This window comes from Lepidochelys olivacea (genome assembly GCF_965140295.1).
Source record: "Lepidochelys olivacea isolate rLepOli2 genome assembly, chromosome: 2".
Lineage (NCBI taxonomy): Eukaryota > Metazoa > Chordata > Testudines > Cheloniidae > Lepidochelys > Lepidochelys olivacea.
The window spans coordinates 24008026-24035249 of NC_140412.1; the positions used below are offsets into that span (position 1 = coordinate 24008026).

Consider the following 27224-nt stretch of genomic DNA (forward strand, 5'->3'; position numbering starts at 1 on the left):
GAGTTAGACAGCAGGAACCACATGGAACCACATGGAGGAACCACATGGAGCAGTTTGTTTATGTGCACCGGGATGTCCTATAGAGATCTCAATTAAACTTTGGTACTCTGCAATCTTCTGACAAAGGTTTCTGGGAAGGGCTGCCTTATTTCTTCTTCTGCTGTAGGACACTTTCCCACACCACTCTGCGATTACTTCAGGAGGCAGCAGTGCAGTACACTGGCTAGCAGGGTATGGGCCTGGGTGGCATCAGGATCCCAGCAGCAGCTGTGCTCTCTCTGCATCTGTTACCCTCAGGAGTGAGATATCAGCTAAAATCACCACCTCCTGTGGAAAGTGGTGTCAGTATTCAGTTCCCTTGCCCTATACAACTAGAATCATGCAAGTGAGCTAACCCCTCCTCATGTCCCAGACCCCTGGAGGACCATATTCACCACAGCTGGTGCTGTGACTGGCACCGTGCTTTATCAATCCCAAGCAGAAGTGAGAATGTAGTGCTTAAAACTTGTGTGGAGCAAGGGGAGTGAGTTCAGCACCTTAAGTTTCAATTTCCATCATGAGGACATTGACAATGGCATCTCTGTGTGTTGTATTTGCAGCTGCATCCTTCAGGGTCTTCCCCTCCACACCTGTGGAACGCCTGAGCCAGATAAGGAGGAGAAAGAAGAGGACTCGGCTGACATGTCCCAGGAGATCCTGCAAGCCAGTGCTGCATCAGAGAACGAAACCAGGGCCTGAAGGATCACCCTTGCAGACAGCATGAACAAGGATAGAGTGGAGAGGAGAAAGACACAAGAAAAGGAGCAGGATGTGCAGCAGAAGATGCTTGCGCTTCTCAGACAACAAACAGAGATGCAGACAGCAAACAGAGATTTTGGTGGACCAGCAGGTTAAATAATCCGGTGCTCTCTTCCCTCTGCAGCCCATAGAAAACTCTACATCAGGACCTCCTTATACTCTCCCTATACCCTCCCTCTACCCACATTCCATGTGGCATCAGGGTTCAGTGCATTACCCTTACCCGGGGGGACATTAAAGAAAATAACAGCTTTTGCATACACTGACCTGTGAAAACCATGGTTGGTGTATGTGTACCTGAAATGGAAGTGATTGTCTTTTCCCCTTCCTAAGTTCTTTCCCCTTAATTTATTAAGTTTTATTAAATTCTAAATGTTTTTAATTGCCTGGCTAATGTTACAGAATAAAATTATATTTTTGGAACATAATTCATCTTTATTAATTCACAACGTATGCTGGCTGGTGATGAGCAGGTCTGACAGCAATCAATTTCAAGTCACTGTGCTGTGTCACAGAACCCATAACAACATTCACAAACAATATTAATAGGTGCATTGACAATGTTATAGTCCTACATACACAGCAATCACTATAAGATTCATTCTGGGCCACAAAAGAGAAAGATCAGGTAAAGAACACTTCAGCAACACATGCTACTCTGGCTCACTATTAAGATGGTCTTTCAAAGCCTCCCTGAAGCCAGATAGCTCTGTGTTGAGCTCTTCTTATAGCTCTGGTATCTGGCTGTTCAAATTCAGCAGACAGCTGCGCCACTTCTGCCCTCCACCCTAGGGGAAACTTTTCCCCCTTGGCTTCACAGATATTATGCAGAACAGAGCAGACATCTATAACCATTGGGGTATTTTTGTCATTGAGTTCCAATCTTGAAAGTAAACAACACTAGCGACCCTTCAAATGGCCAAGGGCGCATTCAACTGTCATTCTGCACCTGCTAAGCCTGTAGCTGAAATGCTCCTTGGTGCTGCTGAGGTGGCTGGTATATGGCTTCATGAGCCATGGGAGCAAGAGGTAAACTGGGTCATCCAGAATCACTATTGGCATTTCAACATTCCCACCGGACTTAAAATAGTTTCCTAAGTATGCATCCGATGAAGTGAGCTGTAGCTCAGGAAAGCTTATGCTCAAATAAATTGGTTAGTCTCTAAGGTGCCACAAGTACTCCTTTTCTTTTAGCATGATTAGAGCATGCATGGTTGTTCCTCCCCCACACTAGCAAATATGAACGGTGATAATAACTCAGTGAAGAGTCACAATCATGTTTCACAACTGTGATTAAACATGACCAGGTCTGTAGACTTAAAAGAACGTCTAGCCCAGTAACTACCTTATCAAGACGAAAGAAAACAGCATGGCTTAAGATAAAAATTAAAATGATCCCTGCCCTCAAAAGATACAACTGTTACATGTACACCAGTATCTGTTAGGCTGTGTATATGTGTGTATATATATGTTCACCCACGTTTACCCTGTCTATTTTAACAACCTATTGATGGCTGGCTGCTGTGATTCTCCACTCAGCATGTGTATCTTACTTCTTATTATTTCCTAAACAGTGCCACCTAGTGGTCCTTTTGAATAACTTCCAGGCTTCCCCAGGAAAAAAAACGCTCTCCGGATCTGAGAAAATTTACAATGAAGTAGCAAAGGGACATAAAGATAACGATCTCCTATATCAGAGCTAATAATATTTACAGGTCACTGTGACTCTGGAAGCTGATGGAAGGGTTGCAGTTAATCACGTGAATAGATTATTAGAGTTAACTGCAAGCTTACAATACATGTATAGACGGAGAGAGAGAGACAGATCAGTATAAAGATTCTTGGGCAAACCTCCTATGACAATTTGAGGCTTATCTATTTAAACAATATGGTTTATTTCCAAGTTTCTGGAAACTACATCTGCAGAAGTCAGCCATGCTAGTGGGAAGGTTCAATGTTATTTCTTAGTGCAAGTAGTTGGAGAGACAGTGAGCGTGAGGTAATCCTAGAAGCTTGGATAGATCAAGAAACTGAAGTTAATTCAGATCAAGAAGAGACCATTAATTCATAAATCCATAGACGCAGTTCACTTATAAGAACTGTACTGTGTGAAGTATGGTCGCAGGAGAAACTTCTGCAGCCCCAGCATGCAAATACAGCTCAAGGGATTTTAAAAGCAAGGCTCTCCTTTCCGACCTGCTGTACGTGAAGAGGAAATCAGGTGGTGACAACATATGTGTATTGCATTTTTCTGCAAATGTTTGCCGTTAGGCTAATTGAATTCACTCCGTTGAACTGGTTCTAGACCCAACTTAGTCCGAATGGGCAGTTCTTCCTCCTCCCCCCCCCCCTCCCCACAGGACCTCCCTTCCTCCTCCCTGTCCCCATCCTCCGCCCTATTAAAACAACCTCCAAGTCTCACTTGTTAAAAGACCCCATAACGTGGAGGAGGCAGAAAAGCAACGGCAGGAAAGGAAAAGTCAAGACGTCTGGAAAATATTACCCGCCCGCCCGCCGCTGCTGCGCCTCACTGACCCAGGCGCTCGAGCTGCGAGGCATCACCACAGAGACTTTCGGCGATTGATGCTGCCCATCCCGCGACTTTCAGAGCCCGCCGCTTCTCCGGGCTCCTGGCGACTGGCGTTTCAAACAGGACCGTGCGCTCGAGCGCCAGAAACAAGCCTCACGTCGATTATTTCGAAGCCGTGTGTTTTGTTTTTTTGTTTGTTTTTTTTAAGAGAGAAACTTTTGAGCTAGAAACTGAAGCAGAGAAAGGAAAAGGGGGGAGGGAGGGAAAACACGTGGGAGAGAAATGAGGGCGAGTGAATAATTTCCAATGATTATTTGTATTTCTCCTTGATGCTCAATCCTTGAGACCCCCGCGATTTGATCTGTTACCTCAATCCTGGAAACTGTTCCGCAGGAGCTACAAAATACAAGACCACCCAGCAAGCCGAGGACCCTTTATGAGCAAAGGACAAACAAGGTACGTGATTTATATTTATTTCGTCTCAAGAGGAACAAACCGTTTTAAACTTCGAATTAAAGTTGTTGCGAAGGGGACTTGAGATCGATTTATATGCATCTGAATGGTATGTGGGGGGTATTTACCCTCCCCTCATGCACACCTATTCTGGCAATGAACGAGAATGCAGAGTTGCCTTGATGCATTTTGTAGACTAACCTCTCACCTAAAAATATGCTTTAGACCTTGCCGAGCTCACGCTCTTTATCCGCTGGAAAAGCGGGGCACGGTAAGCTGCAAAGGTGCGTTGGAGCTGGAGCCTCCCCGGCCATCCTCACGCACCATATCCAGCCTGCTGCTGGGTTTTTGGATTGCACACAGTGTAGTCATTTATACACTTGTGCAAACATGACCGTGATCCCCTCCCTCTCCGCTGTGCGTTCAGGGGATGGGGGACGTGACAGGAGCACAGGCAGGGATGGGGCTGCAGGGAGGCCGAGTGGGGAGGGAGCTGGGAGGGGGGGGGGTGTCCTCCAGCCCCACCTCAGAGGGCGCAAACGCGATCAAGACGTCTCGCTGAAATACAAAGTGGGGAGAAAAGAAAAGGAGTACTTGTGGCACCTTAGAGATGAACTTAGATCACTGCATCCGATGAAGTGAGCTGTAGCTCAGGAAAGCTTATGCTCAAATAAATTGGTTAGTCTCTAAGGTGCCACAAGTCCTCCTTTTCTTTTTGCGAATACAGACTGACAGGGCTGCTACTCTGAAAAGTGGGGAGAGAGAAGGAAGTTTCGGGGGGGGGGGAGCGTGGGAGGGGGGAGGAGAGGAGAAGAACCTACCACTACCAGGAAAACTTTTAGCACCTCCCCTAAGGCGCCCGGTGGCTGCACAGGCTGAGGAGGAGCGTGTAACTCGGAGCAGCCCTGCTGGGCTCCGATGCCAGCGGTCACAAGTCCCAGCCACGCCAGTTTGAATGGGTTCGCGCGTGTGTGTGGTTGGGGAGGGGGAGATACGTGGCATGCCAGCCAGCGAGCTAGGCACGTGTTTTAAGAGCAAATCGGGGACAGGCTGATTGGCAGGCGGGCTGCCGAGCCCCACCACTGGAGCGACACCCCTTCGTTGTGCCCCCGTCCGCAGGAGGAACCCCCCCCCCCAAACGCGCCCCGGGGGGGAGCAGGAGGGCGGATCTGGCCCAAGACGTGGTGCAGCCAGGGGGCGAGCGGCGGGGGTGTCAGGGACAGCCCCCGGTGTCACGTTCCGCGGGGTCCAGCTGTCACGGTGTTGCGGGAGCCCATCCCACGCCCGGCAGTGGCTCAACGCCAGCGGGAGGCGGGTCTCCCCGGCGCAGGAGGCGCCCCGGCCTGGGGTACGCACCGGGCAGGGAGAGCCGCGGCCGCCGCACGGGGTCAAGAAACGCCGGCGCCCAGCGAGCGCCGGCTCCGCTCCCCGGCCCGCTGCTCCAGCCGGCCGCCGCCGAGCCAGCGCCGCCGGGGGAAGACATTTACAAAGCAGCAACCCACGTGGCAGAGCGGGGAATACCTTTGAGGTCACTGCATTAGGGGCCGCCCCCCCTGTGATGCAAGAGCCCGCCTCTCCCTGATTGGCTAATGCCTGCGGCAGGGGGGTTCCCCGGGAAGTGGAGGTCCGAGCCCAGGGCTCGCTAGCTCAGTCGGGGGAGGGGGAGTTCGCTGGGGGAGGACAGGAGTTGGGAGACTGGTGCTTTCTAGCCCTTTGGCATGTGCCGCTTTAGGAAATGGAGCTGTTCTCTGGCAAAGAGCCCTGGAGCACTGTGCAACGAGCACTCAGCTTCCCTTGCTTAAAAGGTTTGCAGCCTGGGAGATACATAAGTGCCTGGGGGAGACCAGCCCAGGAGCCAGATTGTGATCTCCCTTAACCTGATTAGCCCCTATTGACTTCAACGGAGCTTCTGCATATTTGCCCCAGTGCAAGAGAGATCGCAATCTGCCCCATGCACACTTCGGAACCACGCAGACAACACAAAACAACATACTGATGTGGAGGTCATTATGGATTAATGTTCCTACATCGCTCCTGCCATGAAAGTGTTACGTTAATTTTATTTTGAATTTAATTTTATGTATTATGCAGATGCTCCATCTAAAATAGCAGAGAACCGAGTTCCAAATTTCAGTTGGTCTTCCAGTGACAAGATAGAAGAGATCAGAGGTTTCCTTATCACACATTGGTAGAAGCTGTACAGACTCTTAATGTTCGCTTACTTTAAAATATTAATACATATCACAGTTTTCAAAATGAAAACAAACGTTTTCACTAGTACACACTGAGGCATTCAGCATGAGTGCCTCCATACGTTATTGCAGTTGTGTGTGACTGCACACACATACTTGCATGAGTAATCTCATTAGAACATAAGAACCGCCATAATGAGTCAGACCAAAGGTCCATCAAGCCCAGTATCCAGTCCTCTGACAGTGGCCAATGGCAGCTGCCCCAAAGGGAATGAACAGAACAATCCCAGTTTCTGGCAAACAGAGGCTAGGGACACCATTTCATTACATTGAATGGGACTCCTCATGCAACTCAACAGGAAAAAGAGTTTGCAGGATCCAGTTCTTAGTCTTTTGGGGCTTTGGACACTTTAAAATGACCATATTAATATTAAAGTATTAGTTTCAAGATAGCATCTCTCCTTCAAATACTAAAGAGTCATGGGTGAAAACTTAGACACAATGAAGTCAATTGGTCATTGACTTCTGTGGAGCCAAGATTTCATGCCATTGACCATTGACTTCTGTGGAGCCAGGATTCCATGCCAAGCCTGTAACTCTTCTTACACACTTGCCCATATACCACGGACCAAATTCTCTGCTAGTACACAAGGACACAGCACTTCAATGGAATTTCACACATGTACAGGTTTCAGAGTAACAGCCGTGTTAGTCTGTATTCGCAAAAAGAAAAGGAGTACTTGTGGCACCTTAGAGACTAACCAATTTATTGGAGCATGAGCTTTCGTGAGCTACAGCTCACTTCATCGGATGCATACCGTGGAAACTGCAGCAGACTTTATATACACAGAGAGATCATGGAACAATACCTCCTCCCACCCCACTGTCCTGCTGGTAATAGCTTATCTAAAGTGATCATCAAGTTGGGCCATTTCCAGCACAAATCCAGGTTTTCTCACCCTCCACCCCCCCACACACAAAGTTTGTGTGTTGTGTGGGGGGGTGGGGGGTGAGAAAACCTGGATTTGTGCTGGAAATGGCCCAACTTGATGATCACTTTAGATAAGCTATTACCAGCAGGACAGTGGGGTGGGAGGAGGTATTGTTCCATGATCTCTCTGTGTATATAAAGTCTGCTGCAGTTTCCACGGTATGCATCCGATGAAGTGAGCTGTAGCTCACGAAAGCTCATGCTCCAATAAATTGGTTAGTCTCTAAGGTGCCACAAGTACTCCTTTTCTTTTCACACATGTACACTAGCAGATAATTTGGCCATACATATTTACGGCATTGGAGGAAACAAATTATTTTGTCTCCTCCTCCATAGTTATATACACAGGGCCAAATGATTCCTGTATTAAAGGTGATGGGACCATTCACATGAGTCAGTCCAGTAGGGTATGGCCTATGATCTATGAATAAGCAGTAAATAAATTATAAGATCACAAAGTTATAAACACCAATCAAATTTATTTAAGGTGGGTAACATGCATTACTACTATGTAATTAGTTCAGGGGTTCTCAAACTTCATTGCATTGCAACCCCCTACATGGTCCCAGAAGGGCAGACTGAAGCCTGAACCCACCTGAGTCCCACTGCGGAGGGGAGGGGCTAGCCCGAGCTCCACCGCCTCAGGAGTGCCAAAGCCCAAGTGCTTCAGCCCCAGGCAGGGGGCCTCCCTTGAAGCCCTTGGTCACCCTGGGCGATGGGGCTCAGGCTTCAGCCCCAAGCCCCAGCCAGTCTAAAGCCAGCCCTGGTGACCCCATTAAAATTGGGTCCCAACCCACTTTGGGGTCCCTGCCAACAAATTGAGAACCGCTAAAGTGTTTAACTCCAAATACTTACCTAAACTGCATGACAGGTAAACTGGAAACGATTGATAAAATAGATTTTTTTTGTACAAGCATGGCTTACCTTTGCATAACCCTATGAGTTTGTCACTATTGTTTACATCAGGGACAGAACTAACAAACAACAGAGGCCTTGCTAAGGCTCATAAGAGAATACATTTGTGTAGTTTTTTGGAGGAGTAGTGAGTAGAAAGAGAAGATTCTTGGTCCAGTATTCAAAAACTTCTAAAGGCAGGCACAGTTTGTTGTCATTAATTCTGATATGCTATCCTGTTCTTTCTATTTAACCTAAAACCAGGTTTAACTTTAGTCTTATGTGGACCCTTTTGAAAAGATAAATGGTATGTAAAATCTAGAAGTGACAAATAACTCTAAACAACAGCTATGGTAACTCTGTTGATACAAAGATGTACAGATGTAACATAACTTTTGTTTCCCCTCTGCCAGCTGTAAACTGGAAGAGGGAATGTGGACAGTTATTTTATGCTTATAATTCATATTTTATGGAATCATTTGTACTTCAAAGTTGAAGTATTTATTATGCTGTCAAAATACATCTACATTTCTTTAAATTGGATGCCAATTCATAATAATCAGATACCATTTACACTATATGTGTATATACAGTGTTTGTGTATATATACACATTACAGCATATATCAATCTGTGTATATACTCTTAGACACACCCACATACACACTGGCCAGACCTAGTTGTTTTACTGAAGCCAAAACCAACTAGTCACATGGGTAAGGAAATCAAGTTTTGGCTTATAAAGGGCTAACTAAATTCTTCCCTTGGTTGTATACATACAACTCCTGCTGACATCAGTGGGAGATCTGTTTATATATTGATATGTGTGTGAGACATTAAAACCTTTTGTGATCATATCTCATAGATATCAACAAGAATATTAGCCTGAGTAAGGACTATAGGACTTGCTTTACTCATCTTAATAATTACATTCAAATCAATTGAATTACTCATGTGGGTAAGGTGAGCAAGGTTTGGACTGACATATGGTAGGGGGAGAGAGAGAGAGAAAGATTAAATTACAAAACTGGTGGATTCTGAATGACACTGAGAAGAGATACAAATCAAATCCTTAGCTCTTATATAGAACTATTCATCAGTAGATCTCAAAGCACTTTAGTGCTTTACTAGGAAGGTCAGTATCACTATCCTTCTTGAACACATGAGAAACTAAATTGTGTGGTTAATCTGTTGTGTCCCTTACATTTCCAGGAAATGTTATTCAGTATAATATAATTGTAAAGGTTAAAAAGTATCATACAACTTGGATACATTTTTACTAGGGCAAAACTGGAAATGACTCTGCTTTATAAAGAGTGTTTAATTTTAAGCTATGTCCCTAGATCAGGGCCATTTTGTACTACAGAGGTTTAACTATTTCAGTGGTGTTCATCAGAAAAAGCAATGAAATATTATGGCCTGCAGTATTTGTAATCTCATTTGATGTTCAGAACCACATTTTGACCAAACTTTAAATTCCAAAGCATCCTAACTCCCCCCACCCCCATGAGTATTCTATTTCAAAACCCAATTACAAACGTTCCCAAATAGTATCATGATCATACTGTAAAGTTAATCCTCCTTTTTTAAAGCTTATCCCAGAAAATTTGAAATGGCTAAGAAGTTACTAAAAAACAAACTAACAAAACCCCCCACATAGTTTCCTTTGTATTTGTGACCTTATATCTCACCCTTCTTGTTTTCAATCTTTTGGGGGGAAAAAGTGGCTCAGGGTTTCCTCTGAAAAGCTGTGTGTGCATTGCACATTAGGGACTTCTCTTACAACAGCTGATGTAGTGAGCTACATCCCATGTGTTGCAAACAAGTCTGACTTTAATTTGACCTCCTTTAATAGTCACCAGATCCAAATCCTATATTAGCAGATGGAGAGGACCACCTGAAGGTTTTCACTACTTGAGAAAACGGCTACATAAATGTTTAAGGGGTCTATGGTAGTGAATGCTGAAGTGTTCTTATATCAATATGTGTTATTTTTGTGATATTTTGTTCCCCAATTCTATTTATTATTCTCTTATCTATTTATTAGATTGAACTCTCATTTCTCGGGCCCTACCAAATTCTCAGCCATGAAAAACACGTCACAGACTGTGAAATCTGGTCTCCCCCCATGAAATCTGGTCTTTTGTGTGTTTTTAATCCATACTATTCAGATTTCACAGGGGACACCAGCGTTTCTCAAATTGAGGAGCCTGACCCAAAAGGGAGTTGGTTGGGGGGGGGAGGGAGGGGGGTTGCAAAGTTATTTTAAGGGGGTCACAGTATTGCCACCTTTACTTCTGCACCTCCTTCAGAACTGGGCAGCTGGAGAGTGACAGCTGTGAGCCAGGCACCCCGCTCTGAAAGCGGCACCCTGCCAGCAGCACCTCAGAAGTAAGAGTGGCAATACCATATCATGCCACCCTTACTTCTGCACTGCTGTCTTCAGAGCTGGGCAGCTGGAGAGTGGCGGCTCCTTACTGAGGGCCCAAGTCTGCAGGCAGCAGAACAGAAGTAAAGGTGGCAATACCATGACATCCTTCCTTCTGTGCTGCTGCTGGCAGTGGCTCTGCCTTCAGAGGGCCAGCAGCTGCTGCTTTCTGTCTGCCCAGGTATGAAGGCAGCGCTGCTGCCAGCAGCAGCACAGAAGTAGGGGTAGCAGTACCGCAACCACCCCTAAAATAACCTGGCAACCCCCCATATAGTCAGGGGCCCGAAAAATTATAACACTGTGAAATTTCAGATTTAAATAGCTGAAATCATGAAATGTATGATTTCTAAAATCTTATGACCGCGAAATTGACCAAAGTGGACCATGAATGTGGTAGGGCCCTACTCATTTCTGGCCTTTTCATTTTTCATATGCACTGATCATGTGCAGCTCCTATTGGTCTCTGAGAGGAATACCCCCTCTGCATCTATGGAAACTGATTTACGCTCTCAGGGCCAGACTGCGCCAGCCTCACTCAAGAGGAACAGTACCTTATGTCACTAGTCCCGTCGATTCCATGGGATAACTTGGTGAGTAAGGCCCTGATTCAGGAAAGTATCCCTAGCCAGGAAAGCACTTAAGGACACCCTTAACTTTAAGCAAATGCCTAACTCTCATTGAGAGTTAAGTGTTCTCCTGGATATATGGGTGAACTTAAACACATATTGAAGTGTTTTCCTGATTCAGAACCTAACATACTATACAACATGAGTAAAAATGGCACAACCTGGACCGTAATTATAAATTAGATGCCACAGTTCCACTTTCTATAGTTGTTCACACATTCTTATCCAGAAGCTTTTATGAAAAGCCCTGTAGAATTTCAGGTTTCAGTTACACTGCCAGGTAAGGCTAGTGTAGAGTAAGATCTATTTAATCTTAGCAGTGGTGAGAAACACTATGTTTCATGCACTTACACCATCATGCTAACGTAAACAGACATTATGCTTGATATTTGCAGTGTAGTTGTAGCCGTGTTGGGCCCATGATATTAGAGTGACAAGGTCGGGGAGGTAATATTTTGTATTGGACCAACTTCTGTTGGCGAGTGAGGCCCACTATCCTGCCACATGGAGCTCTTCCTCAGGTCTGGGAAAGGAACTCAGAGTCACAACTCAATACAAGCCCGCCTACTCCTTAGGCTTCACAGCCCCAGCCCCAAGCCCAAGCTGCAACTTCAAAGTGCTGCCTACCTGCCTATTTGTAGAGCATTAGTGCAAACCCTGCTAGCCCAAATCTGCTGAGCTGGGCTGGAAGGCTCGCCTCTGCAGGCTGTGTACCCCTTGATTTTAATGGTGCATGATTAGGCACTTGGGCTCAGTTTGTCAAATATATTTAGGCTCCTACCTTCCATTGCCTATATACCTGGAGGATCTGGGCCATGATCCCATGCTATGGGCAACAAGATTTCACTCTGAGAGCCTGATCCAAAACCCACTTAAGTCAAAGATTCTCTCTGACTTCAACAGGCTCCGGATGAAGCCCTTAATGAGCGTAGTAATTTATACATGTATTTATAGATCTGATCTTGTTCTCTTTGAAGTCAATGGCAAAGCCCCAAGTGACTTCAACAGGAGCTGGATCAGGGCTGGAATTTCTGGTTTAATCAAAACAAAGGGCCAAATCTGGACACCTTTGAACAGTCTTATTTAGGCAGCACTCCTGTTGAAGTTAATGGTTGTCTGCAGGATTTAGGCCTAAGGCCATAATTTAGAAAGGGGTATTAAAGAAGTCACTGAAAAAAAATGGTGATCTGAAAAGTTAAACCTGGCACTTAACCTTCACTATATGCTTGCCACCTTGGGCCTGATTCAGGAGTTACAGCAGTGTAAAATTGGAATAACACATTCCTGAGTTAGGTCTTTGGTTTCTCTGATAGTTTTGGAGTTGTGCTCAAATGTAAAATTCAGTAAAATCATGTTCAAAGTGTGATTAAGGATGTGGCTAAGAGTTATGCAGAAGGCCAGACTATGTTCATAATAGTTCCCATTGGCCTTAAAAGTCTATGACAGAGCAATTGCCTACTCTGAATGGTGCTGTTTGACTCAGCACTCCTTTTTGGCCCCAGACATGTAAAAATGTGAATTTCCTGTAAGATCCTTGGCAAAATGTTTAAAGCAGGGTGGAGGCTTTTTGGCTCCTCTCTCTTTGTGTATATTCAAACCGATAAAGATCAGGTCTACTGGGCAAAACATCAACAGTCCACATGCTAAAGCTTGAGAACGTTCCTTGAACAGCTTTTTCCAGACTCTCCCAGACAGTCAGTCAGTTAAAAGTCAAACCCTAGTTTATATGTATAAAAGGGGAAAGAGAGTTCACTAAAGCCACAAATTTAGGTCAAAGTATGCATTAGTTTTGTAGCCAGGATTAAGATCAGATTATATTTAGTTAGTTATTATATAATATGCATAATATATTATATATATATTATATTTAGTTTAGATCGTTTTCGATGGGGAAAAAATTGCTGTTTTATCAGGTCCAGAAACCCACTTCTTGATCTTGTGAAAATATTTTGAGGGGAAGTTATGCTGGAAACACAGCAGAACTCAGCATTTTTGTGCAGATATATTTCATAGGAAGAGAGAATTAATATGATAACATGACCAGTACTGTAGCAAGTTAGTTACATATAACTGCTTCAATTCTATTGTAATATATCAGACTCATAGAATATCAGGGTTGGAGGGACCTCAGGAGGTCATCTAGTCCATCCTCCTGCTCAAAGCAGGACCAATCCCCAACTAAATCATCCCAGCCAGGGCTTTGTCAAGCCTGACCTTAAAAACCTCAAAGGAAGGAGATTCCACCACCTCCTTAGGTAACACATTCCAGTGCTTCACCACCCTCCTAGTGAAAAAGTTTTTCCTAATATCTAACCTAAACTCCCCCACTGCAACTTGAGACCATTACTCCTTGTTCTGTCATCTGCTACCACTGAGAACAGTCTAGATCCTCCTCTTTGGAACCCCCTTTCAGTTAGTTGAAAGCAGCTATCAAATCCCCCTCATTCTTCTCTTCTGCAGACTAAACAATCCCAGTTCCCTCAGCCTCTCCTCATAAGTCATGTGTTCCAGTCCCCTAATCATATTTGTTTCCCTCTGCTGGACGCTTTCCAATTTTTCCACATCCTTCTTGTAGTGTGGGGCCAAAAACTGGATACAGTACTCCAGATGAAGCCTCACCAATGTCGAATAGAGGGGAATGATCACGTTCCTTGATCTGCTGGCAGTGCCCCTACATATACATCCCAAAATGCTATTGGCCTTCTTGGCAACAAGGGCACACTGTTGCCTCATATCCAGCTTCTTGTCCACTGTAACCCCTAGGTCCTTTTCTGCAGGACCGCTGCCTAGACAGTCCCTAGTCTGTAGTGGTGCATGGGATTCTTCCATCCTAAGTACAGGACTCTGCACTTGTCCTTGTTGAACCTCATCAGATTTCTTTTGGCCCAATCCTCTAGTTTGTCTAGGTCCCTCTGTATCCTATCCCTACCCTCCAGCGTATCTACCACTCCTCCCAGTTTAGTGTCACCTGCAAACTTGCTGAGGGTGCAGTCCATGCCATCCTCCAGATCATTAATGAAGACATTGAACAAAACTGGCCCCAGGACAGACCCTTGGGGCACTCTGCTTGATACCGTCTGCCAGCTAGACATGGAGCCATTTATCACTACCTGTGGAGCCCGACGATCTAGCCAGCTTTCTATCCACTTTATAGTCCATTCATCCAGTCCATACTTCTTTAACTTGCTGGCAAGAATACTATGGGAGACTGTATCAAAAGCTTTGCTAAAGTCAAGGAATAACACGTCCACTGCTTTCCCCTCATCCACAGAGCCAGTTATCTCGTCATAAAAGGCAATTAGATTAGTCAGGCATGACTTGCCCTTGGTGAATCCATGCTGACAATTCCTGATCATTTTCCTCTCCTCTAAGTGCTTCAGAATTGGCCCCTGCTCCCTAACAGGAATATTCTGGGTTGGGCCAGAGAACAGATGGATGGAAAATGAGTAAACATGCTATAAAAGAGTCATTACTGAGACAAATTCAGCCCAGGTGTAAGACGGATAAAACCTTTTGAGTTCAGCTGTCAGGGAACCAGTTTACATGAAAGATGAATAAACACATGGACCACATATTCTGATCTTTAGGATCATCTAATCTAGATGAGATTATTTAACTTATTTTATTCATTTATTTCTAATGCACCTATCATTTGGCATTCATGGTCATGTTCTGTAATGCTTCTCTAAGGCCTGATCTACACTGGGTGGGGTGGGGGGGAAATCGATCTAAGTTACGCAACTTCAGCTACGTGAATAATGTAGAGATCGACTTACTGTGGTGTCTCCACCGTGGTGAGTCGACTGCTGCCACTCCCCCGTCGACACTGCCTATGCCTCTCACCGAGCTAGAGTACAGGAGTCAACGGGAGATCGCTCGGGGGGCTGGGAGGAGAGGTCTATTTATTGCATCTAAACTAGATGCGATAAATCGACCCCTGCTGGATTGATTGCTGCCCACCGATCCGGCGGGTAGTGAAGACACACCCTAAGACTACTGTCATGGAAAGCTTTTGGAGTGATCTTCTCTGCAACATTTCAGACAGGTCAAAATAGGGACTGTCAATTTACAGTCAACAGACTTACTGCTGGCCATAAATTTGCTGATGTGTACCTATGGCACCTGCCAAAATTCGGCTTTAGGTATTCAAGCAAGTTTTAGTTATAGAGTCCAGGTTATGATACTTACTTTACTATTGTCTCCAAATGTAAATTTCAGAACCTTCCTCCCATATTGAAATATATCACTTTAAAATAGCAAAAAGGAAGAAGTGCATTTTTTCTCAGCCTAAAATTCTGTGGTTTATTTTTTGTTGAAAGATTTTTTTCCCCGTGGCTGTAACTTTGCAGACTGAAATGTAAACAGCTGAGTACAGCTGCATTGCTACAGTTTAGTAGCAATTTCCCCCTGTATTTCAGGGGATGGTCTGCAGGCATATATGATGTAAAAGGGTGGTGTTCCAAATTCAACTGTGGCCAACAGATGGTGTGATGAATATTATCAACATGCATGCCAGCTGATAACAGTAGGGAAAATGTGAATAATGGAAAAGGAAAGAGCCCAAAATACAAAGAGAGGCCCTGATTCAGCAAAGCACTCACGTATGTCTTTAGATCAAATGAAATTCAAAGCATGCAGTTAAAGTTAAGAATGAGAATCAGGACTTTGAAGACATGTTACATGTTTTATGTTAGTTTTAAGAAATCTGTTGCATAAAATGGTTGGTTTGACTGTGATTGAAAGAAAGCCAGGAATATACCATACTGCTAATCTGCCTACCTGCCTGCATACTTTTTTACATACCATTTATCACCAGGCTGTATATCTTAGCACCTTACATACTTGTTAGATCTTGCATACCTTGGAGTTCAGTAAAGGGGGTACAAGGGACAGCTAAGCTAAAAATGTAGAAAGTTGTCAGAATCAACTGAAGTTTTGCAGAATTGCAAAGACTGGGTAAAATCCCAGCTATATTGCAGCTGATGAGTATTTTGCCATTGACTTCAAAGGGTAAAATCTTGATCCCATTGAAGTCGACGGCAAAAATTCCCATGACTTCAACAGAGCTGGGAGTTCACCTATATATATAGAATATATATATTCACATACATTACTAGCCAGACATCTATTTTTTAAAAGTCTCTTCAATACTATTATACTTAAGGTCTCATCCAGCAAGCCCAGGTTTCTAGGATCAGATTCTTATATAGATAGCACCTTTTGTCGGAGGATCTTAGAGGACCTTATACATGTTCACAAATTTGTGAAGTATTGGCATCCAATTTTGCAAGTTGGGAATAGTGCAACACAGAGATGATACAACTTGGCCAAGATGATGCAGAAACAGATCCTGTATCTCCTGATTCTCCATCTTGTGTTTTAGCCATTAGACCACCCAGATTACACTCTGTAGCGGGAAACAGCAATCACATTAATTATTTTTCTGGTTTTGTTGCAGATGCATTGTGAGAGATTTATATGTATCCTGAGAATACTTGGAACCACGCTCTTTGGGGTTTCCCTCCTGCTCGGAATCACAGCTGCTTACATTGTTGGCTACCAGTTTATCCAAACAGATAATTACTATTTCTCTTTTGGACTCTATGGTGCTATTTTGGCATCACATCTCATCATCCAAAGCCTATTTGCCTATTTAGAACACCGGAAAATGAAAAGATCACTTGAGACTCCAATAAAGTTGAACAAAACAGTTGCCCTTTGTATTGCTGCCTATCAAGAGGATCCTGACTACTTAAGAAAATGTTTACTTTCAGTGAAAAGATTGACCTACCCTGGAATTAAAGTTATCATGGTCATTGATGGGAACTCAGAAGATGACATTTACATGATGGACATTTTTAGTGAAATCATGGGCAGGGACAAATCTGTCACTTATATATGGAGGAATAACTTTCACGAGAAGGGTCCAGGTGAGACAGAAGAGTCACATAAAGAGAGTATGCAACACATAACTCAACTAGTCCTATCCAACAAAAGTATTTGCATCATGCAGAAATGGGGTGGAAAAAGAGAAGTAATGTACACAGCATTCAAAGCGCTGGGGAGAAGTGTGGATTATGTACAGGTAGGTATTAAAGCACTAGGCCAATGCCAATTCAAACATACCTTGACATAAAGCAGCTTTTGTATATTTCATGCAGCATGCTTTAGCCCATCCTAGTCCCTTATGAACACAGTGCTCCTTTCAGTCTATTTGAAAACAGCATGACCGTTGAAAGCATATTTTGTAACCTTTTAAAACGGTTAGACTTTCTGTGAGTATGCTAAATCTGTGCACTATTATTTGAGAAGTCTGATGCATTTCCTGATATTTAACACTACTACTCCCTTATCAAAATCGTTACATTTTTTAAAAAATTATCTACTTTGGAAGATCACTGCTTTGCCAATGTAAATTGAGATCAGAGGTAATTTTTCATTCTGGGAGATGCCCTGGATACAAACATGCAATAACCTATTAGGGCAGGGGTCGGTAACCTTCGGCACATGACCCATCAGGGTAATCTGCTGGTGGGCCATGAGACGTTTTGTTTACATTGACCGTCCGCAGGCACGGCTGCCCCGCAGCTCCCAGTGGCTGCAGTTCGGCCAATGGGAGCTGTGGGAAGCAGCAGCCAGCATGTCCTTGCGGCCCGCGCCGCTTCCCGCAGCTCCCATTGGCCAGGAACGGTGAACTGCGGCCACTGGGAGCTGTCGGGGGGCTGTGCCTGCGGACGGTCAATGTAAACAAAATGTCTCATTGCCCACTAGCGGATTACCCTGATGGGCCGCATGCTGAAGATTGTCGACCCCTGTATTAGGAAATATTCTCAGGAATATCTCAAAGCATTGACAGAGTCTGTAAAAAGGAGACATTTTTAAGCCTTCAAAGCCAGCTAGGACTATTCAATAAAAGGGGAGAGAGAAGGAATGGAGTTCTTACAAACACAGATGAGAAATTCTTTAGCTAAGGCCAGAAGTAGCATTTGCTTCATCTTTTACAGCTGCATTACCTCACTCACCACAACTTGGCCTTTAAAGCCTTAATCACACTGTTCACTTTAAAATGAATTAGGCAGAGTCCTATCCCCATTTACAAAGCTGCAAAGACAGATTGGTCTCAAGCTGTCCTGGATTCTGTACAAGTTTTCCTATGTTTTGGTCCTGATTCTGTGATCCACATGCACAGAAGTACTCCTCACTCCTGGAAATGGTTCTATTGCCTTCAATGAATAAAAACTACTCCAGTGAGTAAGGTTTGCAGGATCAGGCCATTTTTTGACACTGAACACCACTAGCAATGGATAAACCTTACAAGGTTCAGGGTTTGGTTTTGACTAAGCCCTGAGAAGTTGTGATGATTGTTCAAGCAATTCAGGCTTTTTAGAGGCTCTCCCCTTCCTCCCTGTGGACCTGAAAGTCAGTTGCCCTGGGTTTCACCTTTAAAAATCCTCTTTTGATGGTCAACCAGTTATGGAGCCTCTCTGCCGGGCTCTGGAAGGGTCAGTGTTCTAGTTGCTTACACTCTCGGGCTAATCCAGAATGCATTGCATGACGAAGTGTGCAAGATTTGAACATCATGCCATCTGAGGCCTTGCAAAGGAGCTACCAGAGTAGCTGGATCAACACCATAGGGTCTTCAAAGGCCAGAGAAGGTGGAGGGGTACAGGAAAGAGTTTCTTAGCAGGATTTTATAGGTACATGAACAGATGGAAAGAGCAGAGAATAAATAAATAAAAATGTAAATAACCACCTTTCCCCAACCCACCTCAGAAAAATTAAACTGGTTTGTTCCCTAAACATGATGAGCCTGATCCTCCATGGTCTCAAATCTTGTGTAGTCCAATCAGGGTGCAAAGTGCTATTCTAATTTGAAAGCATTTTGCATGGATGTAAATGGCTGCACAAGAAGCACAGTGGAGAATCAGGCCTGTCATATCTCCTATTTTGCTGGTTCAGGATCTTTCATATCATCTGTCCAGGAAAACTGTAGTGAAGTGTTTTTGCTAAAGAAACAATGGCCAAAAGTATTAATAGCTATAAGTATCTACATGGGAAACAAATATTTAATAATGGGCTCTTCAGTCTAGCAGACAAAGATATAACATGATCCAATGGCTGGAAGTTGAAGTTAGACAATTCAGACTGGAAAGAATGTGAACATTTTTAACAGTGAGAGTAATTAACCACTGGAACAATTTCCCAAGGGTTGAGATGGATTCTCCATCACTGACAATTTTTAAATCAAGACTGGATGTTTTACTAGAAAATCTGCTTTAGGAATTCTTTTGGGGAAGTTCTATGGCCTGTGTTATACAGGAGATTCCATTAGGTTATCACAGCAGTTCCTTTTGGCCTTGGAATCTATGAATCTATGAAAAATGGGAAAAAGGAAGTGCCTCCCCGCAGAGATGCTGCCAGCACTTGCTAGGTCTATTTAGCACCTGTTCATAGGGGGTACATGACTGACTCATGACATTGACTCAAGAAGTCTGATGAGTGTCTTAGAAACTTCAATGCTAGAGTAAGCCAACCACCGAGTCATGTTAAAGAATGATGAAGTCAACTAAAGTCACATCTACACTACAAATACAACTGTCTCAGTGGGTCTGGTAACAACAGTTGTATCCCACAACACAGTGAAAGCATGGCTGTTTTGCAAATGAAGGCAAGATTTTCAAAAGTGGCTAGTAATTCTGGGTGCCTCATTTTTAGGGTGACCAACTTAAGACACTTTAAACAGGTCTGATTTTCAGACATAGACTCATAGAATATTAGGGTTGGAAGAGACTTCAGGAGGTCATCTTGCCCAATCCCCTGCTCAAAGACAGCACTGAGCATCCACCCTCTGAAAATTAGGCCCCTTTTAGGTGTCTTTAAGTTGGGTGCCAAAAAAAAGTGGGCCATCCTGAGTGTATCAATATCATCCATTTCTGTATCAATATCTCTATGTATTGGTGACCTGCTGCTTTTAGCCTTTCCTTTTTTTTTTTTTTTTATAAAACTACTGAAGAAAATACCAAATAGTTTTCATATCAAATGTCAAATCTTTGTATTATTTGTAACGTTCCATGCAACTAAACTGAAAAGTGAATTTGTCCTGAAATCCACAATATGTACTTTCACATGAATTGCTAAACCCTTTTCTTAGTGAAAGTGCTATTGGGGTTCTTCTTAGACTCCTAGCTAATCTACATAAGCATCTGTGGGTTAACTCCTCATTGATCTCCCTTATGAGAATAGGAAACATTTGAACAGGGTGCAAACACATCCGGTTTCCCTGTGCCAAAGCTCAGCCAGGAAACTGCAGACCATCCATAAAAGTTTTGTTTTGATTCATATGGGTCTTAGTGCCTTCTCTCAAATAATATCTCTCTTGTTCAGATTAGCTGATCCAATGTGCCAATAAACAAATACAGATAATATGGAAAATAGAAGATTCTTTGTGACTATACCACAGACAAATGCTCTGTTTCATTCAATGATAAATCTAGTTGTCTGATATCAAATGCCCTCAGCAGAAGTAACAATACAAATTCCAGAGATTTTATTAATATGTACACTGAAACACTATATTCCCTCTTATTTTTAATTTTCTTCTCTAGTGCATTCCCTAACTCCATTTTTTCTTTTTTTCTTTGTGTTACTTATAGGTTTGTGATTCAGATACAATGCTTGATCCGGCCTCGTCGGTGGAGATGGTAAAGGTTTTAGAGGAAGATCCAATGGTTGGCGGAGTTGGGGGTGATGTGCAGGTGGATATGGTGAACTTCAGATTAACTGAGCAGCATTAATAGCAAATATTTCTAAAACAAAATTATCCCCAGACTTGAATTAACACAAGGAATTGGGAATTTTGTAGCAATATTTTAGAGTCCTGTTTATTTTAAGAGATTTTCTATCTCTGGTGGTACTCATCACTACCATAGTATCTAAGGACCTTGTAATCTTTATAATATATTTAGCCTCACAACACCCCTGTGAGGTAGGCCCAGATCCTCATAGATATTTAGGTACCTACCTGATTTCAATGGGAGTTAAGTGCTTTTGAGGATCTGGGCCTAAGTGATTTGCCCAAAGTTACACAGGAAGTCTGTGGTAAAATAGGGAACTGAACCTGGATCTCCTGACTGTTACATTAGCACCCTAGCCAATAGACCACCCTTCCTCTCCGTTAACTATTTTACTATTTCCAGCTTTGATTATTAAAACTGAAAGTATTTTTGAAATCTCATAAACTAGTCACTCTGTATGCTGTTTTACTTTTGTATTTCTCTGAGCTAGGACAATGAAAATCACTGAAGTCAGTTCCACTTTTGTTTGTAGTCACATTCTCTGATATTTTCATTAGAATATAAGAATAGCTATACTGGCTCAGAAAAATGGTCCAGCTAGCCCAGTATCTTGTCTTCCAATAGCAGCCAGTGCCAGAGGCTACAGAGGAAGTGAACAAAAGAGGGCAATATATCCAGTGATCCATCCCCTGTCATCCAGTCCCAGCTTCTGGCAGTCAGAAGTTTAGGGACACCCAGAGCGTGGGGTTGCTTCTCTGACCATGTGGACTATAGCCATTGACAGAACTACACTCCAGGAACTTATTTAATTCTTTTTTGAACCCTGTTATGCTTTTGACCTTCACATCATCCCCTGGCAATGAGTTCCACCGATTCTGTGTGTTGTGTGAAGAAGTACTTCCTCATGTTTGTTTTAACCCTGCTGCCTATTAATTTGATTGGGTGACCCCTCGTTCTTGTGTTATGAGGAGTAAATAACACTTCCCTTTTCACTTTCTCCACACCATTCATGATTTTATAGACCTCTCTATCATATCCCCTCTTAGCCATCTCTTTTCTAAACGGAACAGTCCCAAGCTTTCTAATCTCACTAACGTGGAAGCTGTTCCACACCCCTAATCATTTTTGTTGCCGTTCTCTGTACTTTTTCCAATTCTAATTTATCTTTTTTGAGATGAGGTGAACAGAACTGCATACAGTATTCGGTGTGGAAGTATCATGGATTTATGTAGTGGCACTTTGATATTTTCTGTCTTATTATCTATCCCTTTCCTAATGATTCCCAGCATTCTGTTCACTTTCTTGACTGCTGCTGCACATTGAGCAGCTGTTTTCAGAGAACTATCCATGATGACTCCATGATCTCTTTCTTGAGTGACAACAGCTAATTTAGACCCCATCATTTTGTATGTATAGTTAGGATTGTTTTCCAATGTGCATTACTTTGCATTTATCAACATTGAATTTTATCTGCTATTTTGTTGCCCAGGCACACAGTTTTGTGACATCCCTTTCTAATTCTTCACTTAGCTTTGGACTTAATGATCTTGAATAATTTTATATTGTCTGTAAACTTTGCAACCTCACTTTTTACCTCTTTTCCCAAATCATTTATGAGTATATTGAACAGTGCTCATTCAAGTATAGATCCTTGGGTGAAACCCCACTTTTTACCCCTCTCTACTAGAAGACTAACCATTTATTTCTGCCCTTTGTTTCTTATCTTTTAACCAGTTACTGATCCATGAGAAGGACCTTCCATCTTTTACCATAACTGCCTACTTTGCTTAAGAGCCTTTTGTGAGGGACTTTATCAAACACTTTCTGAAAGATCAAGTATGCTATATCCATTGGATCAACTTTGTCCACATGTTTGTTGACCCCTCAAAGAATTGCAATAGATTGGTGAGCCGTGATTTCCCTTTACAAAAGCCATGTTGACTCTTCCTCGACATATCATCATTCTGTTCTTTTCTATAGTTTCAATCAATTTGCCTTGGACTGAAGTTAGTCTTACTGGCCTGCAATTGCCAGGATTCCCTCTGGAGCCTGTTTTAAAAAAATGATGTTACATTAGCTATCCTCCAGGCATCTGAAACAGAGGTTGTTTTAAGCAATATGTTACATCCCACAGTTAGTAGTTTCGTATTTGAGTTCCTTCAAAACTCTTACCCTCTGGTTCTGGTGACGTTTTAATTTATCAATTTGTTCCAAAACCTCCTCTATTGACATCTCAGTCCAGGACAGTTCATCGATCACTCACCTAAAAAGAATGGCTCAGATGTGGCAAATCTTCCCTCACATCCTCTGCCGTGAAGACTGATGCAAAGAATTCATTTAGCTTCTCCCCAACAGTCTTGTCTTCCTTGAGTGCTCCTTTAGCACTTCAGGCATCCAGTGGTTCCACTGATGGTTTGGCAGACTTCCTGCCGCTAATGTACTTAAAAAAAAATTGATGTTAGTTTTTGTTTCTTCTACTAGTTGCTCTTCAAATTCTTTTTTTGGACAGTCTAATTATACTTTTACACTTTATTTACCAGAGTTTTTGTTTCTTTCTATTCTCCTCAACAGGATTTGACTTCCAATTTCTAAAGCATGCCTCTATCTGCCACTTTTACACTGGTGTTTAGTTATTGTGACATTTTTTGGTCCTCTTACTGTATTTTTTTATTTGGGGTATACATACACGAGTGTCTTTTATATTTTTAAATAGTTTCTATGCAGCTTGCAGGCATTTCACTCTTGTGACTGTTCCTTTTAATTTTCGTTTACTAGCTGCCTTATTTTTGTATAGTTGCATTTTTTGAACTTAAATACTACTGTAATGGGTTTCTTTGGTCTTTTCCTCCCTAGAAAAATGTTAAATTTAATTATGTTATGGTCACTATTACCAAGCAGTTCAGCTATATTCATCTCTTGGATTAGATCCTGTGTGTCATTTAGGACTAAATCAAGAACTGCCTTCACCTTGTGTGTTCCTTGACTAGCTTCTCCAAGAAGCAGTCATTAATGATATCTAGAAATTTTATCTTTGCATCTCATCCTGAGGTGCCATGTTCCCCAGTCAATATGGAGATAGTTGAAATCCCCCATTATTATCAAGTTTTCTGTTTTTGTAACATCTCTAAACTCCCTTAGCATTTCACAGTCACCATCACCATCCGAGTCAGGTAGTCAGTAGTATAAATTCCTATTGCTATATTCTTATTATTCAAGCATGGAATTCCTATGCATAGAGATTCTATGGTACAGTTTGATTAATTTAACATTGTTACTATGTTTGATTATGCTTTCTTTAACAGATAGTGCCACTCCCCCACCAGCACAACCTACTCTATCATTCCTATATATTTTGCACCCTGGTATTACCATGTCCACTTGATTATCATCATCCTGTGATACCTGTTATATCCATATCAATTTAACACCAGCCACTCAAGTTCACCCATTTTAGTGCATTTTCAGTGCTGCAATGTTTGGGTTGAAAATGCAACAGAGGGCTGTTTATTTCTTTCAAAACAATTGCTTCTGATGGGATTTATTTAAAAAAATGCATAATAACAGTTTCACTGGTCTTCGGTTTTTATAAAAAAAACTTCTAGTTTCCCTCTCCACCCAGTAGACTTTTAACATGGGATGAAGGAGAAATATCTTTACTCTTGCAGCCTGCTAGCTATGTGGTCAGATGGCCAGACAGCTAATAGCTGAGGCCCAGGGCCTGGGAGTTAGGCACCTAAATACCTGGGCCTGAGTCCCTGTCTGAGCTTGCTGCCCACCTTCCCTGCTGCTGCACCCTGCTCAGAACAAATCAGGCATTACACTTACCTGTGAGTGTGAGAGTTAAGGAGGTGGGAGACAGTGTGAGCTCAGAGAGGGAGGTGAATGGTCCCTAAGCAGCGCTTCTGCTCTGTGGCACACAGCAGAAATGGAGCACAACAGGGGGTGTGTCCCCAGGAGTCTTTTGGGGTCTGTTAAGTGGGAATGGGCAGAGTGGCACAGAGGAAGAGTCAGTACATGGGGCTGGAAAGGAAGATCAATGAGTCGGGAGGGTGATTCTTTGTGGGAGTGAGGGGAAGGTTTATGTTGTTTTTGGACAGAAGGGAGAGAAGTTTTGGTGGGACAGGATCCTATTTAATGTTTATTTTGACCTCCCTAGCAATGCCCTTCTGAATAGACATGTCTGGGACTCTGAACAGTCACTGTCAGTGAGGAAGCATGGCTTCTGCAAGAGCCAATTCAGCTTGGTAGGAATTGATAGTCTAACCCTTGGTTTAAAGTGCTGACGTTTTAATGGTAACTCTTGATGTTTATCCTGAATTGTCAAGGTGGACAGCTCTTCCCACAATTCATTGTCCCATATTTTGGTTAGTGCCATTCACTTCATGAGTGTTAGTTTCTGATCCAGAAATATTTCCATTTTTTAAGAGCTAATTTTTGAAATTTCCTTTTACTTGCAGATTTTGAACAAGTATGATTCCTGGATCTCCTTTCTTAGCAGCGTGAGATACTGGATGGCATTTAACATAGAACGAGCCTGTCAGTCCTATTTTGGCTGTGTACAGTGCATCAGTGGACCTCTGGGAATGTACAGGAACTCCTTACTGCATGAATTTGTGGAAGATTGGTACAATCAAGAATTCATGGGCTCCCAGTGTAGTTTTGGAGATGACAGACATCTGACTAACCGAGTGCTGAGTCTGGGTTATGCCACAAAGTACACAGCTAGATCAAAGTGCCTTACTGAAACACCTGTAGAATACCTAAGGTGGTTGAACCAGCAGACCCGCTGGAGTAAATCATACTTTAGAGAGTGGCTGTATAATGCAATGTGGTTCCACAAGCATCATTTGTGGATGACTTACGAAGCTGTAATCACTGGATTCTTTCCTTTCTTCCTCATTGCCACAGTCATTCAGCTTTTCTACCGGGGGAAAATCTGGAACATCCTCCTTTTCTTGTTGACAGTTCAGTTAGTAGGCCTTGTAAAGTCTTCCTTTGCCAGCTGCCTTAGGGGGAACATCGTCATGGTGTTCATGTCACTCTACTCAGTGTTGTACATGTCAAGTTTACTTCCAGCGAAGATGTTCGCAATAGCCACCATAAACAAAGCAGGGTGGGGCACATCAGGAAGAAAAACCATTGTCGTCAATTTCATAGGACTTATTCCAGTATCTGTTTGGTTTACAATCCTTCTCGGCGGTGTGATTTTCACTATATGCAAGGAATCAAAAAAGTCGTTTTCCGATTCAAAACAGACTGTTCTCATCATTGGTACAGTACTCTATGCATGCTACTGGGTTATGCTTTTGACTTTGTATTTGGTTCTTATCACCAAATGTGGCAGGCGGAAGAAAGGGCAACAGTATGACATGGTGCTTGATGTATGATGTTTCTGCAGAACGTTACACAGAAAATTTTAAAGCAACCCAACAACTTGATAGTATTTGTGGCATCGAATTAATGTCACCATGAGAAATGGATCACTGCTGCTGGGACTTAAACGTTCATGTTTCTATGGGTTCATCCTGCCAAAGTAAAAACACACCATTGTTTTTTCTGAAGGGGGAAAAAAACCACACAGATTCAACCTGTTCACAGGAAAATGGGAGGACTTCTTTGTTTATGCACTTTTTTTTATTGTGCATACGCCTGACAGTGTTACGTTCTATATACCTCACTAGTCATGCTTATGTGGGTGGACAGGAAGGAAAGGAGTTTGGTGAATCAAGCAAAGGATCTTGCAACCTAATTTATGAACTTTTTTAAATAGTTTTGTTTTATAGGGTCTTTTTGTGTTAGGCTGACAAATGTAATGCCAAAGGTAAATTTTAAGAGGCCATTGGCTGAGCTGTATTTTTATATTATTGTCTTATTTGTGTGTGTGTATTTTTACACCAACTTTTTGAAAAATTTCCATATTTTATATTTTACTTATCTGCCAAAAGAACACCTCCCTGACATTTTGCTCTCTATCTATCCTTCTAAATACGTTTTGAAAGAATTCACTCTCTCTCCCCCCAAAAAGCTGCCCACAATGTGAAAACGTGTTGATTTTGATATTGTTCACAACAAAAATAATAAAATGTCTCTCTACATTTTTTAAATTGCTGAATGGTTATTTCTGTGAAAAGTATTTAAATGTTTTCTTGAACTTTTGATTTAATTGTATCGAAAAAGGCCAACATTGTTGTCAGGTTTTGAATAGAAACATATTTGTAGGCACGAAAAGGCCAAAGGGGTACAAATGTGCAATTTTATTGGAGGACATTGTAAGAGGGAACCCTGATTCTCTAAAGAGAACACTACAGTCTTGGCATATGGCCATGGGTATACAATGGCCTGTTCTTGATGCCATTGAAGTTAATGGCAAAACTCCCTTTGGTTTTGATGGGAGAAGGATTTGGGCCTACAGGTTCTGATCCTAGGACATGTTGAGCACCCACAACGCTTTGACTTCCATGAACGTTGCGATGCTCAGCATTGCTTAGGACCAGGCAGAGAGTGCACATTTTCTTAGGA

General features: G+C 42.7%; 1 protein-coding gene across 1 annotated transcript; it reads left to right on the forward strand.

Annotated features, from left to right (window-relative positions):
- The first annotated feature begins 3245 nt into the window (after positions 1–3245).
- HAS2 (hyaluronan synthase 2) lies at positions 3246–26809 on the forward strand. The gene is made up of 4 exons (XM_084620572.1): positions 3246–3784; positions 16370–16996; positions 20565–20666; positions 25163–26809. Exons 2-4 carry the CDS (start codon positions 16370–16372, stop codon positions 26090–26092), a joined length of 1659 nt encoding a protein of 552 aa, XP_084476698.1. The 5' UTR covers positions 3246–3784; the 3' UTR covers positions 26093–26809.
- Positions 26810–27224: the final 415 nt, after the last annotated feature.

What these genes read in the sequence shown, in the direction of transcription:
- HAS2 (XM_084620572.1), top strand. Translation starts at nt 16,370, where the DNA reads ATGCATTGTGAGAGATTTATATGTATCCTGAGAATACTTGGAACCACG. An exon ending in GAAGTGTGGATTATGTACAG is followed by an intron (nt 16,997 to 20,564) that starts GTAGGTATTAAA and finishes TGTTACTTATAG; the next exon opens with GTTTGTGATTCAGATACAAT. An exon ending in GAGTTGGGGGTGATGTGCAG is followed by an intron (nt 20,667 to 25,162) that starts GTGGATATGGTG and finishes TTTTACTTGCAG; the next exon opens with ATTTTGAACAAGTATGATTC.